The 16,761-nt window shown below is 47.6% G+C and overlaps 2 protein-coding genes across 6 annotated transcripts; one reads left to right on the forward strand and one right to left on the reverse strand.

Annotated features, from left to right (window-relative positions):
* Positions 1-270: 270 nt before the first annotated feature.
* Positions 271-16,443, reverse strand: eri1 (exoribonuclease 1). 5 transcript variants are annotated; one of them, XM_088289083.1, is made up of 12 exons: positions 16,289-16,443; positions 16,072-16,140; positions 15,078-15,250; positions 14,787-15,003; positions 14,624-14,707; positions 14,277-14,386; positions 14,088-14,202; positions 13,178-13,416; positions 12,222-12,350; positions 4,153-4,336; positions 3,883-4,079; positions 271-1,043 (listed from the first exon to the last, which is right to left on the reverse strand). In XM_088289083.1, exons 3-9 carry the CDS (start codon positions 15,248-15,250, stop codon positions 12,323-12,325), a joined length of 966 nt encoding a protein of 321 aa, XP_088145209.1. In that variant the 5' UTR covers positions 16,072-16,140; positions 16,289-16,443; the 3' UTR covers positions 271-1,043; positions 3,883-4,079; positions 4,153-4,336; positions 12,222-12,322. The 5 variants fall into 5 exon arrangements, with proteins under 5 accessions (XP_088145209.1, XP_088145206.1, XP_088145207.1 ...); XM_088289080.1 differs by adding an exon at positions 3,615-3,718 and having other exon boundaries at positions 16,072-16,443; XM_088289081.1 differs by having other exon boundaries at positions 4,153-4,210; positions 16,072-16,443.
* Positions 418-12,853, forward strand: lamb1b (laminin, beta 1b). The gene is made up of 33 exons (XM_088289076.1): positions 418-596; positions 874-1,049; positions 2,448-2,583; positions 3,559-3,632; positions 3,889-4,077; positions 4,161-4,224; positions 4,652-4,854; positions 4,922-5,042; positions 5,125-5,313; positions 5,388-5,564; positions 5,794-5,906; positions 5,975-6,054; positions 6,121-6,256; positions 6,329-6,487; positions 6,568-6,701; positions 6,777-6,897; positions 6,969-7,155; positions 7,274-7,417; positions 7,498-7,729; positions 7,789-7,952; positions 8,063-8,287; positions 8,384-8,601; positions 8,954-9,050; positions 9,773-10,142; positions 10,202-10,386; positions 10,462-10,703; positions 10,762-10,968; positions 11,039-11,183; positions 11,250-11,457; positions 11,541-11,682; positions 11,751-11,927; positions 12,001-12,160; positions 12,224-12,853. The coding sequence occupies exons 1-33, from the start codon at positions 431-433 to the stop codon at positions 12,358-12,360; spliced, it is 5,478 nt and encodes a 1,825-aa protein (XP_088145202.1). The 5' UTR covers positions 418-430; the 3' UTR covers positions 12,361-12,853.
* Positions 16,444-16,761: the final 318 nt, after the last annotated feature.

A 16,761-nucleotide genomic window follows, 5' to 3' on the forward strand; every position in this document is an offset into this window, starting at 1 on the left:
AAAATGTATACATATATAAAATCTTATATATACAGATATACATATATAAATATATATATATGAATATATATATAAATATATAAAACAATATATATATAAATATATAAAGATATCTACAAATATAAATATATATATATAGAGAGAGAATTGTTTTTTTTTATTTTATAATTAAAACAAGTTTAAATTGCTGGGTGTCAAAATGTACTTTGAAAGTGTGACCGGGATTCAAACCGAGTCCATCAGATGAGTGAGGAAACTACGAGAGCAGTGTATCAAATATTCCCTTTCTGGCTGTATTAAAATAGTTTCTATGTTGTACATGTAAAAGTATTTTGCAATTTTGCAAGACATATGCAATACATATATAATATTGAATTAACATTTAGAGCAGCAGAGGGCGCAATATCTGGGAAGAGCAGTTGCTGGTGGGATGCGGACTCCTCCAAGGAAAACTCCCACGCCTCAGAATTTCTCCTGCGCTCACACACACACGCACACTACCAGAGGAGAGAAACACAGACAGGAGCCATCAAGACTCCGAATAGGCTGTCAACGCTCCGACATGTCGTTCCTCATCCAAATTTGGACGACTTTTGGTAAGTTTTTGGGGGGAAACATGAGTAGTGTCAATCCTGTAAGGGAAATGTCATGTTTTGTTCATCTCTGCCAAAAAAGGAAACAACAACATGGCTCTTAATGGAAGCCACATGCCAGCTATTACTCTCTTTCCTTGTTTTGACAGTAGCCAGGATGTTCAGGAGCTTAAGTTTAATTCCTAGTGAGCTGGAAGTGGTTGTGATGAGCTACTTTTTGGGGATGACCTATAAGGCAGTGGAATGACGACGATGATGATGTCCTGTATCCTGCTCTTAGCGGTGCTGTGGTGTCCCGCCTGGACGCAGGCACCCGAGTTTGCGGACGTGTGTACGGAGGGCAGCTGCTACCCGGCCACGGGCGACCTGCTGATCGGACGCGCCCACAAGCTCAACGCCTCGTCCACGTGTGGCCTGCGTGGAGGCGAAACCTTCTGCATCGTGGGACACCTGGAGGTGAGCAGATATGCACGCAAATGAAGACACACTCAGCAAATTCATCATCGTGACTGCGTGTGCCTGTGTCGGGACATTGCAACCTCATAAAACTATGAAAGAATTCCGTGGCTGAAGAATTCTTGCAGGAGGTTGAGTTGTTGTTCGCACTTCCTGGACAAGATGCAGTAGTATCATCGAGTAACCATTCTGTACCTTTTCTTAAATTGTTGTGACTGTTAAAAATAGTTTCCTGTTAACTTGTTTCCACAATTCAAATTTATTATGTAATTTATAGAATGCTATTTCTCTCATTTAAAAAAAAAAAATTGGGGGGAGGCTGGAACGCATTAATGAAACTTCCATTCATCTCAAAGGGGAAAGATGATTTGAGATATTTGACATCCCAAGTGGTCACTCGACATTGTAATTATTTGGGTCAAATTTAAAGTTATTTCGTCGCTCATTAAGGTCTTTTTGATTCATGTTTGTCGTTGTCAATTCAATTCATGGAACTTATTTGTGAGTTTGGGTTCAATCACAATGCCTACGTGGGCGCACACGCTCAGTATCTGCTCGCTGTCGTGAGGAGTGGGAGTTCAGACATTCTCGCGTCGACAATAAAAAGCTCTTTGCGGCGGCACAAATGTTGGCCTGTGCGCCGTCAAAAGTGCCCGTGGCGGCTTGTTGCTTGGCTTGAAAGGCGTCCTTATGGAGTCTCACACACAGGCACACACTGTTGGGTGTCTTTGTGCTCCGGGATGAGCACAGTCTACAAATATGCGCAATAAATGAGAGCAGGAAGAGCTTATTTGGTAACTCTCACTTTTCAGCGCAACTGTAAACGCAGAAGCGAAGACTCGTGTGGATATTTGAGCACAGACGCAGAACAGGCTGACGTGGTGTAGTAAACATCATTCATATATGTCGTTTACGTTCTGTGGCCACGATGCATGGCAGCTGGCTTTGGGAAAAATTGTGCAACACGTACCAGATGCAAACCTGATGTCACACACCGTACACGTCTCAATCCAGCATCTTCAGAAACAATATTAGGCACGCAAATGCAGCGATTCCGAACAAAAATTATCCAACAAATAATGTGTTTTTTTTATCTATTCATGCCAGCAATGTATTGCGACAGGAAGCACAATTATAACAAATCTGTGTATTACTTTGTCGCCATCTTGTGGCATCCTGGTGCTAAGGAAATATGCTGAAGTGAATTGAGGAGCTTCATTTAGAAAAACATAGTGCTTTGCCGCCACCCATAAGCAGTTAACTTTGTAAACTTTGAGCGGCATGCTTCTAATATAAAATATGTTGCCTTGGCCACATCAAATGTTCGACGAGATCCAACGAGCTAATTCTTTTTAACGTCAAATATTTTTCACGGCATTTTTTTCCCCCCGCCATCAGGAGGAGACCAACTGCTTCCCGTGCGACTCCAGGGAACCGTACGACGAGGATGTCAACCCGCTGAGCCACACCATCGAGAACGTGGTCACCACCTTCGCCCCCAACCGCCTCAAGACGTGGTGGCAGTCGCAAAACGGTGAGTCCGAGGCGGCCGCGGCTTACCCGTGAGAAGCTGGCTAATGAGAGGCCGGGTGGGAATGATCACAGCGAGGGGGAGTTTCTGGGTGGGGAGTACAGGTGAGAAACAGGTGTGGTAATGAGACACATGAGTCCCCTCCGACATCTTCATCAGCGAGTGGAGCAGCACCGGCACTGAATAGAGTGCAAAGGAGACAGGTGCAAAATCCATATAATCTTCGTGTTCATTCACCACGTCCACGCATGAACGGGCTTATTAACGGACTGCTAATGTATGGGAACAGATGCAGGCTCAACGCTGCATGCTTAAGTGTGTCTAAAGCAGGAATCCCCTCATCTGCTTTTTTTTTTTGAGGGGAGTGGTGGGAACGGGCATCAGCCAGCTCGGCAGATGGCTGGGAAGCAGCAGGAAGCTGCAGATGCATCGCCGTTTCGTTTGGGATTTCCGAATTCCCTCGCAGTCAACTGTCCAATATTACTCGCTACTATCACTGCAGTGTGTGTGTGTGTGTGTGCGCGTGTGTATTATAGCATACTCCTCTCTTTTTTGCATTTGCATTCCCATCATTTTTTTGCTCATTAAAAATGTATATTACTGTATTTACAATATACTGTATAACTTTATGTAAAGTGGGTCCCTTGAAAAGCACTCGGGTAGCGATTTTATTTTTAATAATTATAAAAGGCAACCCACCTAATTTCTAATCAATTTCTCCTCATATTGCAATATTTTCTTAATTATAGTATTCAGGTTGCAATGTTTAAAAAAAAAAAAATGAAAATTGCGAGTAAAGTTTTTCATAACGCTCCTATGACATCATCATATAGCCCCTTGGCGTAGGCAGTTAATCACAGATTTGAAAGCACAGATGCGTTCTACATATTTCAAATGTGCGAACACGTGCGAGACAAAGTGTGCCGGCTGTGTCGACGCTCCGCACAGGAAGTGTCATTGTTCATTTCCTGTGCGCAGGTGTGGAGAATGTGACCATCAAGCTGGACCTGGAAGCGGAGTTTCATTTCACACACCTCATCATGACGTTTAAGGTGCTGCTGCCTCGCACACGTTAACACACTTTTCACGTTTCAGTCGATGGTGGAAAGGGTCCCGTGAGATAGTCGGCGAGGGCCAGCTGTGGCGGAGGAATGTGAATGAGTGGTGGGAAGATAGCGAGGCGTAAAACTCTACCATTCCGACAGGGTGATGGCGGCCAGCTGGACTTACGCTGCCTGTGACATCACCCGACATTCCGATGTGTTGCGTACGTGCGTTAACTCGTACGGTTGTGTCATTTACCTTCAGACGTTTCGGCCCGCCGCCATGGTGATCGAGCGTTCGATGGATTTCGGGAAGGCGTGGCAGGTGTACCGCTACTTTGCCTACGATTGCCGCACAGCGTTTCCCGGCGTGTCTCCGGGGCCCATGGGCAAGGTGGACGACATCATCTGCGACTCGCACTACTCAGACATCGAACCTTCCACCGAGGGAGAGGTCTGTTTAATGAAAGAATACAAAATAAAATGAACACATGGCATCACTGAAGAAATGAAATGAACATTTCCTCACCTTCCCAGGTGATATTCCGGGTGCTGGACCCCGCCTTTGAGATCGAGGATCCGTACAGCTTGAGGATTCAGAGTAAGAGAATCTTCAGATACTTTCATCTCACTTGACCCTTGACCCCACTGGCCAGCAGGCCACTTCATTCCAACCCCCCAGGAAGGGATCGGAAAATTCCAGCAAATGCAGTCTGGGAAATGAGGTCAGACGGGAAGAAAACGCTGGGAAGGAATTTCGCACGTGGAGGCGGATATGTCCATGTACACAAGACATTTCTCCCCACTCAAAACAATCTTTGTCCACACCAATTGCCTAAAAAAATAGATCTGTCAACATGAAAACCTGTAGGAGCCTGGCTCAAGGACTGAGGGGATCTTTGGGGGTCTCAGGTCTATTTTCCTGCTGGTAGATAACTTGAAATGGGATCCCCCAGGTGGCGATCCGAGCCACTTGGCCATGAACGCCCAGTCCAAAAAACTTCATTGTTGTGTCGTTTGTTGTGCAGACATGCTGAAGATCACCAACCTGCGTATCAACTTCCTGAAGCTGCACACGCTGGGAGACAACCTGCTGGACACGCGCAAGGAGGTGACAGATAAGTATTACTACGCCCTCTACGACATGGTCGTCCGGGGAAACTGCTTCTGCTACGGACACGCCTCAGAGTGCGCCCCCATCGATGGAGCGCCGACGGGAGCCGAGGGAATGGTGGGCAGCACACGTGGTCACCAAGCCTCCCGCAACGACGACGTGTTCTGATGAGCGTGTTGCGTAGGTTCACGGGCGATGCGTGTGCAACCACAACACGGAGGGACTGAACTGCGAGCGATGTAAGGACTTCAATCATGATCTTCCCTGGAGGCCTGCCGAGGGCCGCAACACACACGCTTGCAAGAGTAAGACTTGGAATGGCCTCTGAACGACTTTCCGCATTCCTAAGAGCCCACAAAACGGACAGAGCCTCCGTCTCCTCTCCAGGGTGTGAGTGTAACCGGCACTCGGGTTCCTGCCACTTCGATATGGCCGTCTACAAGACCACAGGTAACGTTAGCGGCGGCGTGTGCGATGACTGTCAGCACAACACGGTCGGCCGCCAGTGCGAGCAGTGCGCTCCCTTCTTCTATCAGCACCCCAACCGAGATCTGCGCGACCCCAATGTCTGCGAGCGTACGTTAAAAAAAAATAAAAACAACTTTCCTTTCCCTTCTTGAAGTCATCTCTAATCAGAACTTTCTCCACAGCTTGCAACTGTGATCCGGTGGGATCCCTGCAGGGGGGGCTTTGTGACGCCCGGACCGATGTGGGCGCCGGACTCATCTCGGGGCAGTGTCGCTGCAAAGCGCATGTTGAGGGGGTGCGCTGCGACCACTGCAGACATGGACACTACGGATTGGGACAAGGCCCGCACGGATGCTTGGGTAGGAACTCCAAATCACTATGGACTCAAGTACGGGATTTCCTGGCACGTCTTGTGAAACACCACAAAATTGGAATGCAAATGTCTTGCAACGATAAAGACGTGTCCCAATGCAGAGTGAACTTTCCATGACCCAAATCTGAAAATTCATTTTCCCATTCTCATGTGATGATCACACATTCACATAAGAACAACACACAAAGCTGAATTTGAGTTGTGTGCTTTGGCAGCTTGTGCCTGCAACCCACTGGGAACTCTGCCCGGAAGCAACTCCTGCGACTCGGAGTCAGGAAGGTGCTTCTGCAAGCGTCTGGTCGTCGGCCATGAATGCGACCAGTGTCTGGTAGGAAGCCTCAGTTTGTGCATGTCTCACGCTCTGTCATTTCCAAATTAACATTCATTCTACCCTAGCCACAACACTGGGGTCTGTCCAATGACATGGATGGATGTAGACCATGTGACTGCGACAAGGGAGGGGCTCTCAACAATGAGTATGTCCACTAATTTTCAATAACAGCAAAAACAACCAAGAAAAAAATGATTGTGGCATTCCACAGCTGCGACCCGGTGTCTGGACAGTGCAAATGCAGGGAGCACATGTTCGGCAGGCGCTGCAACCAACTTGAGTCCGGCTACTACTTCACCGCTCTGGACCACTACACCTACGAGGCTGAGGACGCCAATCACGGACCGGTGAGCACACCAACACACCACCAACCTTTTGTTCCAAAGATTTATTTTTAAAACCGAATGACTGTATGACAGGGTGTGTCAGTAGTCCACAGACCTTATCCTCTGGATCGCACCCCAACGTGGACTGGGATGGGTTTTGCTAATACACCAGAAGGAACCTATTTAGAGTTTAACATTGACAACATCCCAGACTCCATGGACTATGACGTTCTGATCCGCTACGAGCCACAGGTTAGCTTCACTTTGTTTGCCTGACTTTTTACAGATCTTTTAGTCATTGAGTATGACCAACATCTGGTGCTTATCAACAGCTTCCAGAGCAGTGGGAGCAGGTCGACTTCAGAGTCCAGCGTCCCGTCTTCAACCCTCCCAACTACTCCGCCCACTGCAGCAGTTCCATCAGTGATGGAGACGAGCAGTACGTCTCTCTGCCACCCGGTTCAAGGTAACCCAACCCAACATGTGCATTTCAAACGAAATGTGATCGTCCACCTCACCACACATTTCCTGCTTCCTCCAGACACGTGTTACTGCCCACACCCGTCTGTTTTGAGAAGGGACAGAACTACACCATCCACCTCGGCCTGCCGCTTTACTCGTCCTACAGCGACATGCAGAGCCCCTATACGCTGATCGATTCTGTACGTTTAACTAAAACATCAACCACGCAGCATTGAGACATGTTTAGTATGCCTCCCATTCTTCTTTGTAGTTGGTGCTGATGCCCCGGGTCCGAGTGTTGGAAATATTCCTCGGTACAGAGGGCGAAGCAGCGTGGGAGACGTTTGAGCGCTACCGCTGCCTGGAGAGCAGCCAGAGCGTGGTCAAGAGCCCGATGACGGACATCTGCAACAACTACATTTTCAGTGTTTCCGCACTGCTGCACAAAGGAGCCATGCGTACGTTTCGCCACCAAAAGAATCCTTTTAAAACCAAGTCAACCATGTCTTCTGGAGCAGCAGAATCATCTTGACTCTGGAAGTATCCCAAACATGTTTTGTTTTGTTTTCTTCCCAGCATGTCAGTGTGACCCTCAAGGTTCTGTCAGCGCCGTGTGTGAACCCAGCGGAGGCCAGTGTCACTGTCGCCCCAAAGTGGTCGGCAGGAACTGTGACCACTGCGCCCCTGCCACCTTCCTCTTCAGCCCTGCCGGATGCAGGCGTAAGTGTTTGCCAGAAAGTCCGGAGGTTCTCCCACTTGTTTTCTTCCAGACGCAGTAAGACTGCAATTTCTTGCCCCAGTCTGTGAGTGTGACCTTCGAGGGTCAGTTGGTGCTCTTTGCCACGAATCGACCGGGCAGTGCACATGTGTTCCCGGGGCCACGGGGCGCCAGTGTTCCCACTGTCTACCAGGATTTTGGGGGTTCCCTCATTGTCGACCTTGCCAATGTAACGGCCACAGTGAAGTCTGCCACCCCGAGACCGGCGAGTGTCAAGGCTGTCGAGACTTAACCGCCGGACACTACTGTGAAAGGTACGAGAGGGCGAATTCTGTGTGTACTTCCTCAATCAAATCTCACGTTAACCTTTCAGATGTTTGGATGGTTACCATGGTGACCCAGAGTTGGGCTCCGGCAGCCAGTGTCGACCTTGTTTGTGCCCCGACGGTCCGAGCAGTGCACGTCAGTTTGCTGACAGCTGCTACATGGAGGACGGGACAAACCAGCTGGTGTGTGTATGCAGCCCCGGCTACAAAGGTACAACACACACACATTCTAGCTTGTGTAAAACTGTAAACTACTCAGTAACTCAGTACTCCCTGAAAGATTCTTCCACCACATCCTGATTTTCCAACCACTTCCTTTAGGTGCCAGGTGTGACGAGTGTGCCCCAGGTCACTTTGGCAACCCGCTGGTGCCCGGCGGGCGTTGCTTGGCTTGCCAGTGCAACGGCAACATTAACACGCAAGACCCCGGATCCTGCGATGCTCGTACTGGCTCGTGTCTCAAGTGTCTGTACCACACAGACGGCTATGCCTGCCAGCACTGCAAAACTGGTTACTATGGCAACGCTGCCACTCAAAGCTGCAGAAGTGAGTGGAGTCATGCAAGTTGCAAAAAGTTAAGTGCTTGCTGTTTGAATGATGGTGGAGGAAACTTCTGGTTAAGCTTGACTGGTTGTCTTTCAGAGTGCATGTGCCAGCCAGCGGGCACGGCACCACATGCGTGTTCATTGCCAGATGAGTGCCAGTGTGATCAGCACAGCGGCCAATGCTCCTGCCTGCCTAATGTGGTGGGACAGAACTGCGAGCGTTGCGCACCGGACACTTGGAACATGGCGAGCAGGACGGGATGCCAGCACTGTGACTGCGACCCGGTCCACTCGTTTGGCTCCTCATGTGATGAGGTTAGTAGTATGAAAATCAGTCACGTCCTCAGCGTGGTGACCTCTGTAATCAGATGGGGGTGGGGGGTTGCTTGTGAAATAACATGAATTGTTCTCACCTTCCAAGTCCAGCTGGTGGGGAATTACTGCTCTACGTTTACACTATGATTAGAGTTTTTTGTTCAAACACACACAACATGGGAATGCAAGCCACCACAGACATCAAGTATCCTTTTTGATAACGGTTGCACACCATCAGAGGAAGGAAGTCCCGCAAATACGCTGAAGAAGTACAAAGGTCCATTGTGGGCTGCATGTTGACACAACACTTTTGTTCAAAATTGCAAAAGTGTGTGTTTGCTTTGGCTTCCAGGTGACAGGACGGTGCTCGTGTAAACCGGGTTTTGGTGGAAGGACGTGCCGGGAATGCAGGGAGCTCTTCTGGGGGAATCCAGAAGTCAAGTGTCACGGTATGGCAAATACAACAATTTTGTGGCCCCATGTGCTGCATCCCATTTCGTCTATTTTCAAATTGGTTTATAACCTTACAAAGTCTCACTATCGCCCCTTGTGGAGCAAAGTGGTATCACGAGACAACTGACACTCAAACGGCTGCTGGCTCCGGCCGGGAATGACCTTGTGTTCTTTGCTCATGAGAACCAGATGTTCAAGAACTCCCAAGATACTCAGTTTTTTTTCTTTGTTGTCCCAGCAACACTCCTAGGACCCAGGAATCCTTAACGATTCCCTCGAAAAGCTTTATATCAAGCTGTTAAAACTCTGAGGTGGAACTGCTGGCTAGTACTGCATACAGATTGTTGAGTGGGAGAAGTCACCGCTTAGTGTGAGAGACATTAGAAGTTTCCACAGCTGAGAGGTGCTGTAGACAGCCAACTTCAAAGTCTAACTTGTCTGTACATTGTGATTCACAGGGGGCTCCTGCCCCCGCACACGTTCCAAGCCTATTTCACCTTAAAGCGCTTTACAGCAGGCAACTAGGAGCAGAACGAGGTGCATTCCTTCACTCTGACTTCCTTTGCAGGCTTGTGGGGTAGTGACGGGGGAGGCAACTTGACCCCCCCCAGTCAAGATGAGGTCGTTTATTTACAGGGAAAGCTGAAAGTTGATTCTTTTCCTTGAGGAGTTGTCTCCATGACGGTGGTCTTTTTTTGCGTGTCTTCCTTTCCTCCAGCTTGTGACTGCGACCCTCGAGGGATTTCTGGCGAGCAGTGTGATCGGGCGACCGGCCACTGCACATGCGTGGAGAGCGTGTCAGGCCCACGATGCGACAAATGCGCCAGGGGCTACCAGGGGGAGTTTCCCGACTGCCAGCCTTGTCATCAGTGCTTCGCCACGTGGGACGTGGTGGTCGAAGAGCTGACAAACCAAACGCGGCGACTGGAGGCGAAGGTGACGGAGCTACAGACCAGCGGCGTAACAGCACCGTACAAAGACATAGTGACCAGCCTGGAGACCAACGTCAAGGCAGTCAAGGAGATCGTGGAGAAGAACCCTGCAGCCGTCAAGCTGGCGGAGATCCAGGACCTGATGCACCAGATCACGTATGTCCACAACCATACATCTGATCCAAGAAGTCCTTTAATTGGAGTCTCCTCCTCAGTGGCGTCATGTCCTACGTGGACGGGAAGCTTAACACAACAGGGGAGACCTTGAATGACCTCCAGATTGAGGCCAACACCACTGAGACTAACTTGGACGAGCTTACGGACCAAGCCAATGAGTTGGAACGCCGTGTGCAGGAGCTCAGGCAGCAGGTGTATGATGCCAAGAATGCCAACTTCCAGGGTGAGAATTCCACTTAAAAATTCAATGTTAAAATTCTTGAGCCAAAAGATTGATGTGCTTTTGTTGTTTGTTTAGGTGCCATGGACACCATCGTAGAGGCAAATGAGGAGTCGCTGATCGCGGAAATCAGAGTCAATGCCTCTACTAGTGATCCTGGGAACACTGTGGAGCAGTCGGCGGCACTTCGTAAGGTGACCGAGGAGAAGTTGAATGGCAGCCAGAAGGAGTTTGATCGCAAGCACCAGCGAAACACACAGAAGATGGACAAGCTCAAGAACGAGCTGGACAAACTGGATCTGTCAAATCTCAGCGAGAAGGTGAGAACAACTCACAATGTGAATTTTTCACACGTAAATTCTCATTCCGCTTCTGTAGATGTGCGGCGGTACGGCCGAAGGCGACGAGTGCGCCGGCTCAGTTTGCGGTGGGTTGGGCTGCGTGGGTGAGGACGGCGTCACCCGGTGTGGTGGCGAAGGCTGCAAAGGCCTCGTTGTGACTTCCCAAACCGCTCTCAAGTCTGCCAAGGAGCTGGATGAGGAAATCCTGGCAGCCATGCAGGAAGTGGACAAGCTCTCCAGGATGGTGAGCGGACACGTCAGCAACGCGTCATTTTTGTTGAGGACGATTCGGGAAAGACCAAGTTTGGTTTCAGGTGTGGGAGGCCAGCAATCGAGCGAGGGAGGCCAAAGTAAACGCTCAGCAGGTGCTGATCAAATCCAACCAGAGCAAAGAGCGAGTGGAGCGGAGCAACGAGCAACTGCGCAGCCTCATCAAAGACATACGAGACCTGCTCACGAGTGAGTAACTCTGCTTCGACATGCTCCAAAACGTAACGTCTCTAAAGCGTGTGGTTAATGGCGTAGACGACAAGGCCAACGCATCCGTCATTGAGGCGGTGGCCAACGAGGTCTTAGCGCTGGAGATGCCCACGTCGACGGAGAAGCTGCAGGAGCTGACCAGGGAAATCAAGGAGAAGGTCAACGCTTTGACCAACGTGGAGAGCATCCTCAGCCAGAGCGCTGACGACATGAAAGCTGCGGAGGAGCTGTTAAAGCAGGCCGAGGCCGCCAAGTGAGAAGAGCGCTTAACCCAGAAATTTGTCTCAATTGTCTGAATCCGTTATCGAGTATGAGCTGCTCCGGTCTGTCCTCCAGTAAGGACGCCTTAAACTTGAAGGAGCGGTCAGAAGTGGTGAAGACGGCTCTGGACGAGACAGAACGTGCTCAGAGTCTTGCCATGGATGCCATCCAACTGGCCCAGACCAACACAAAGGGAACTCTGGACCTGCTACTTTCTGTGAGCATGATCTTGGCAGTGTGTGGCGGTCACGCGTTTTTATTGTGACACACCCCTGCGTGTTCCAGGTGGACTCGGAGACGGCGGTGTCAGAGCAGCGTCTCGGCAACACCACGGGCCGCCTGCTGCAGCTGGAGCGCGAGGTGGGCCTCCTACGGCAGAACGAGCTTGAGGTCAACAGCATGGCGGAGACGGCCGACTGGATCAGCGAACGTGCCAAGAAGGAGGCCGACGAGGCCCAGCAGGTGGCGCACAAACACACCGCTTGACATAAATCAGTCTCTCCCAGTGCGTGACGCGTGATCTGCCCCCGTGAAGGAGTTTGACACGGAGGTGAAGGACAAACTGGAGGAGGTGGAGGACCTGTTAGAGGACAAGGGGGAGTCGGTGCTGCAAGCGAGGAGACGAGCTGATGAGCTGCAGCAGGAGGCAAGGGAGTTGCTGGTTCAGAGCAGCAGCAAGCTGAAGAGACTACAAGGTAAGTTTGTAGTCACGCGCAATGCATTTACAAAAGTTCTAAATCACCAATTTGCGCTCACAGAACTAGAGAGGTCCTATGACGACAACCAGAAAATCCTCGAGGCTAAAGCTGCAGAGCTGGCCGAGCTGGAGGAGGCGGCCCGCCGCATCCTGGATGACATCAGCCACAAGGTGATGCTGTACAGCACCTGCCAGTGAGAAAAGGGCCTTTGACAGCGGACATGTGACCTGACCAACGAGGCAGCTTTAGGCGCCATTTTGAATCGCGGGATTCGTGACGGAAACCACTCGACACCCAACGGACCTCGGTGCCGCAAAACCAAAGTGTGAATAAATGAGCAGAATCTACTCATAAAGAATCAAGGATATTACGCTTTGTAAATGTGGCCGTTCAATATCTTGTTAGATAACAAAGTTACTGTAAAATTAAACAGTTGGACACCCGCATTCATTTTTTGTGTATTTTAGCTTCATCCTGAAATTTCAACTCAAAGCACAATATCCCTGCACTCTTTGTGAGTCATGTACAAGTTTCATAAGAGCGGATGGACCGAGAGGTGCAGTATTAATAAGATAAACGGTATTGACAAAATAAGTTTAACGTCTCTTGGAATTACCTTGTGGCATCATACTTAACCAAAAACATTTATTTTCTGTACAAGCAAAATAAAATATATCTTTTTATTCTCCAAATAAAATCATTGTGGGCTCATTTCCTATTGGTTTAATCAATTTTCGCGATTTTTGTTTTAAATAAACCTTGACCGACAACCACTTTAACAGCAGTGTTTATTTCTGTTGAAATAGATCACACTAATAAAACAAAAAACAAAACCATGTTTACGTCTCACATTCTGAACAAACTAACTGCTATTTATGGACAAGTAGCAGCGTCCCGTGCGGACTCACTCAGTGCTGGTGTTGCGGCGGCGTGTGACCCCGGAAGTGTCAAGATGGCATTGACGAAAAAAAACCCCACACTATCGGCACCGCGGACGTCCCGGCGCCCCCTTACTTGCGGGTGCCCGGCCAGCGAGGAGGCGGCGCTCCCTCCAGGGGAGCCCAACTGGGGACGGTGAGCAGCTGGCCGGCATGCAAGTGCTCGTTGACGCGCAGCTGGCAGCCGTCCCGCAGCATGCGCAGCGCGAGGCGGGCGATGTTGCGCGAGTCATCCAGGCCCGAGTGAGGGCGGCCTTCGTACTGCAGGCCCAGCTTGTCCAGCATGGTGCTCAGCTTGGTCTGCGTGCGCGGTACCTATTGGCGAGGAACACAGCGAGTTACTGGCTTCCTGTCAAAAGCATCAAGAGGAGCCGCGCCGACGGCTTCCAGATTGTACGAGTGGGAAGGAGAGGAACGTGGTTTTTGAGTTACTGCTGGGAAAATGTTGACTGAGGACATAAATCAAGTCCAAGTGTTTTTTCAGACACACGTCTCCCTCTGCTGGCCGTTAGACATACTGCAGGTTTTAAGTGGTTAGTTGTTAAGTTTGTTAACTACATAACCAATTTCCCGGTGTAGATTTAATTTTTTCATTTTGCGGTTGCACCAAAGAATCCGAATGGCCTTGTCATTTCTTATAGTGTTATTTGTTATTGGAGAGCGAGAAAGGGTATTTCCATACTTCTGTGGTTTATATCTAGTGAATTGACAAAAAAACTGACATGTCACCTTATTTTTTTCCTTATATCATAAAAGAGTAATTAAAATTTTATATTTTAAAAATAGATGATTTATAACCTGCATAATGTTTTCATAATTTCATGTTAGCATTTTAAATGTAAATTTGAATGTGATTTGCGACATGTTTGTTTTTGAATATTGTGACAAAGCTCAATAAAAAATTTTTTTTTTTAAAATCCCAGTTTTAAAACTATAATTAACAGTTTCTCCTGGTGTAGGTCTGTGCTTAAATGCAAAACTCAAACCTTGTAGAAGTTGCCGTAGCACTTGCGGATGTTGATCCACTTCCTTGCAAACTGTGGGAATCGTATCTGGCTGACGCGACATTGGATGTTGAGGAACTTGCTCATGTCCCACGCGCTGCACAAGGCGGGAAAAGGATGTCAGGCTTCCAACAAGTTTTGGTGAAATGAGAACAAACGAGCGACACTCACCCGTCGGTGAGGAACGTGTATTTGTATTTTGTGCCCAACTCCCACCCGTCAAGCCACTTCACAACTCGCTTCAGGACCGCCGGGAACGGCTTGGCTGCGTCCACCTTGTCCTGGTGCATAAAACCACAATATTTAACGTTATCAAGCCTTAAATCTATAAAATGAGCGAGTGAAAACATTATGTTGGAGGGTGTACATAGTATCTGGAAGTTTAATGAAAAAAAAAAAATTCAAGACTTATTATTTCACAACGCTTTTAAATGCAGAATTAAGCAATTATTCATTTTGAAAAATTTAAAAACACCATCTGACACTCTGAGGAGATCACAAGGGGGAAAAAAACAGACCTGCGTAATTCCTGTGAGCCTCACACAGAAATCTGACAGCGTCGGGTACAACTCAGGTTTGACGTATTCCTGAAACGTTCCTACCTGAAGAAAAAAAAAGATGTAATGAGGAACTAATTGACAGCGAAAAGTTATTTTTATTATTTTTTTTTTAATTTCTTACAATCTCTAAGGTGTGCGTGCTAATGAGCACCACCGGGAACTCGATTATTTCGTGCAAGAAGTCTGGCGGGTTGTCTTCCTTGCACGTGGCCTCAAAGTCCACCACGCAGATGTAGTCGTAGAAGAAGTCTCCCGGCGCTTGGTCGGGCGCAGACTGCGTCAGCTTCTGCTTCTTGTAGTGGCTCTTCAGTCGCTTCTTCATCACGTCCTTCACGCCTCTGCGCCGACAAAACACCAAAGTGATGTGAGCGTGGCTGCTTGTGCGGAGTCGTCGCCAGTCGCTTGTTCCTACCTTGTGTCCAATTTGAGCTGAGACAGCTTGATGCGCAGCTCCTGCTCGGACATGCGGTTGATGTGACCGTTGGCCAAGGCAATCTCTTTGTATACCGGGTGACTGAAGTCGCTGTTGGATGCCTGAGGAGGAGCTTCTCCTTCTTTGGGACAAATGGTTCTGACCGGCTTCATCTGAGAAATAATTACAACATAGTTTTCGTGGACTAGTAATTTTATAAAGACACTTTACAGGGTTATTCCATCATATCAAATCAAATCTCTAGCTCTAAAACCTCTGGCATCATGAAAACTGTTATTCTCTCATCAGTGGTGCGCTTGCTGTACTAGTAATAAAAATGTACTTTGGATTTTCGTGGATTTTTAAACTCAGTCAGTATTGTTTCTTATATAAAAATGATATAAAGCACATTTGATTTTTTTCAGAAATTAATTTCAAAACAGTGTTTGGCCTTGGAAACAACTTGAAAAATAAAAGAAAGTGTAGTGCCACTATTACTGAATTACTTCTTTGTTCAGTATTTCCTGCAGTATTGCATTCATGACTAACTGTACATTGTTATTTTGGTTACATCGTTTCATTTTTGTTACAGTGAGTACTACAATGACTCCAGCTATCGCAAAGAAATTTGTTTGTTGCAATTCAGATGCCAAAATGGTTTAAGCCAGCAAATCGTCACTAACACGCAAAGTAACTGACGTGTTTGTCAATTTGTGCACGTCTTTATGATGGTGGCAAATAGGACAGCGAGCAGCATTGTCTTCAAAGTCAATACTTGAATTTCAAGTCTGGTTTTTATTTCGCTAAATCTTGCAGTGGTCTCAAGTTTATCAATATATCCCTTAAATCACAGAAAAAAAAGGACTTTAGGTGCCCATAATTTAACTAATATTAACAGCATCCCCTGATCTTAACCCTTAAATGGCAAGGGAAGGAGAAAAAACATCTGGGGAAAATTAGTCTCTTAGGGATAAAAATAGCGGATATTACGAACCTTATCGTCGTCGTCTCCATTTGCAGTCTTCTCGTTCACGTCCTTGCCACGAGCACTTTCCGTGTGCTCCTCCATTTGAGGTCATACGAAAAAAACAAACAAACAAAAAGATTAATATAAACGAAATTAAAACGAGAAAAACTAGCCTTACTCAGCTAACATTACAACGTATGTAACCAAAGAAGCGTGGTTGGCGCGCTCCGAGGTTGAAACGTACTTTCGTCACTTGTACTGACCGTAACTAAAATTATTTAAGAAGTATTGACAACGCGTGAATAGAGCGCATTGGTGTTAAAATGAGAAAACAGCCGTTGTCAGTGAACACAACAGGAAAATAATATTCTTTAAACTTTTTTTTCATTTGGGTCGACTTCCGGTTTGTTGTTCAAACGGAAGAGACACAGTGCCACCTTGTGGCGTGGGTGACATACTGTCGAATGTGTGGTGAGTATTAATTTTTTAAATTGTTATACATTTCATTAATTTGACCAACTGTAAATAATAATGCCAATTTTACATGTACACAAAGACTATTTTTGCTACTTTTACCATTTCCTGCGAATGAATGCTATAAATGACATTTAAATTTGGGAGTTATGTAACTTGTCAGTAGTTTATAGAATAAAACAAATTAAAAAAATGTTTACAAATAGCTCTTGATCACAAACTGTAAGTATTATTTTACTGTCG

This window comes from Idiotropiscis lumnitzeri, chromosome 2 (assembly GCF_059441095.1).
Source record: "Idiotropiscis lumnitzeri isolate Australia: NSW breed Sydney's pygmy pipehorse chromosome 2, RoL_Ilum_1.0, whole genome shotgun sequence".
Lineage (NCBI taxonomy): Eukaryota > Metazoa > Chordata > Actinopteri > Syngnathiformes > Syngnathidae > Idiotropiscis > Idiotropiscis lumnitzeri.

What these genes read in the sequence shown, in the direction of transcription:
- lamb1b (XM_088289076.1), top strand. Translation starts at nt 431, where the DNA reads ATGCGGACTCCTCCAAGGAAAACTCCCACGCCTCAGAATTTCTCCTGC. An exon ending in GACCTGATGCACCAGATCAC is followed by an intron (nt 10,143 to 10,201) that starts GTATGTCCACAA and finishes TCTCCTCCTCAG; the next exon opens with TGGCGTCATGTCCTACGTGG. An exon ending in CATACGAGACCTGCTCACGA is followed by an intron (nt 11,184 to 11,249) that starts GTGAGTAACTCT and finishes TTAATGGCGTAG; the next exon opens with ACGACAAGGCCAACGCATCC.
- eri1 (XM_088289081.1), bottom strand. Translation starts at nt 16,146, where the DNA reads ATGGAGGAGCACACGGAAAGTGCTCGTGGCAAGGACGTGAACGAGAAG. An exon ending in GCACGCACACCTTAGAGATT is followed by an intron (nt 14,708 to 14,786) that starts GTAAGAAATTAA and finishes TTTTTTCTTCAG; the next exon opens with GTAGGAACGTTTCAGGAATA. An exon ending in CGCTGGCCGGGCACCCGCAA is followed by an intron (nt 12,351 to 13,177) that starts GTAAGGGGGCGC and finishes TCTCACTGGCAG; the next exon opens with GTGCTGTACAGCATCACCTT.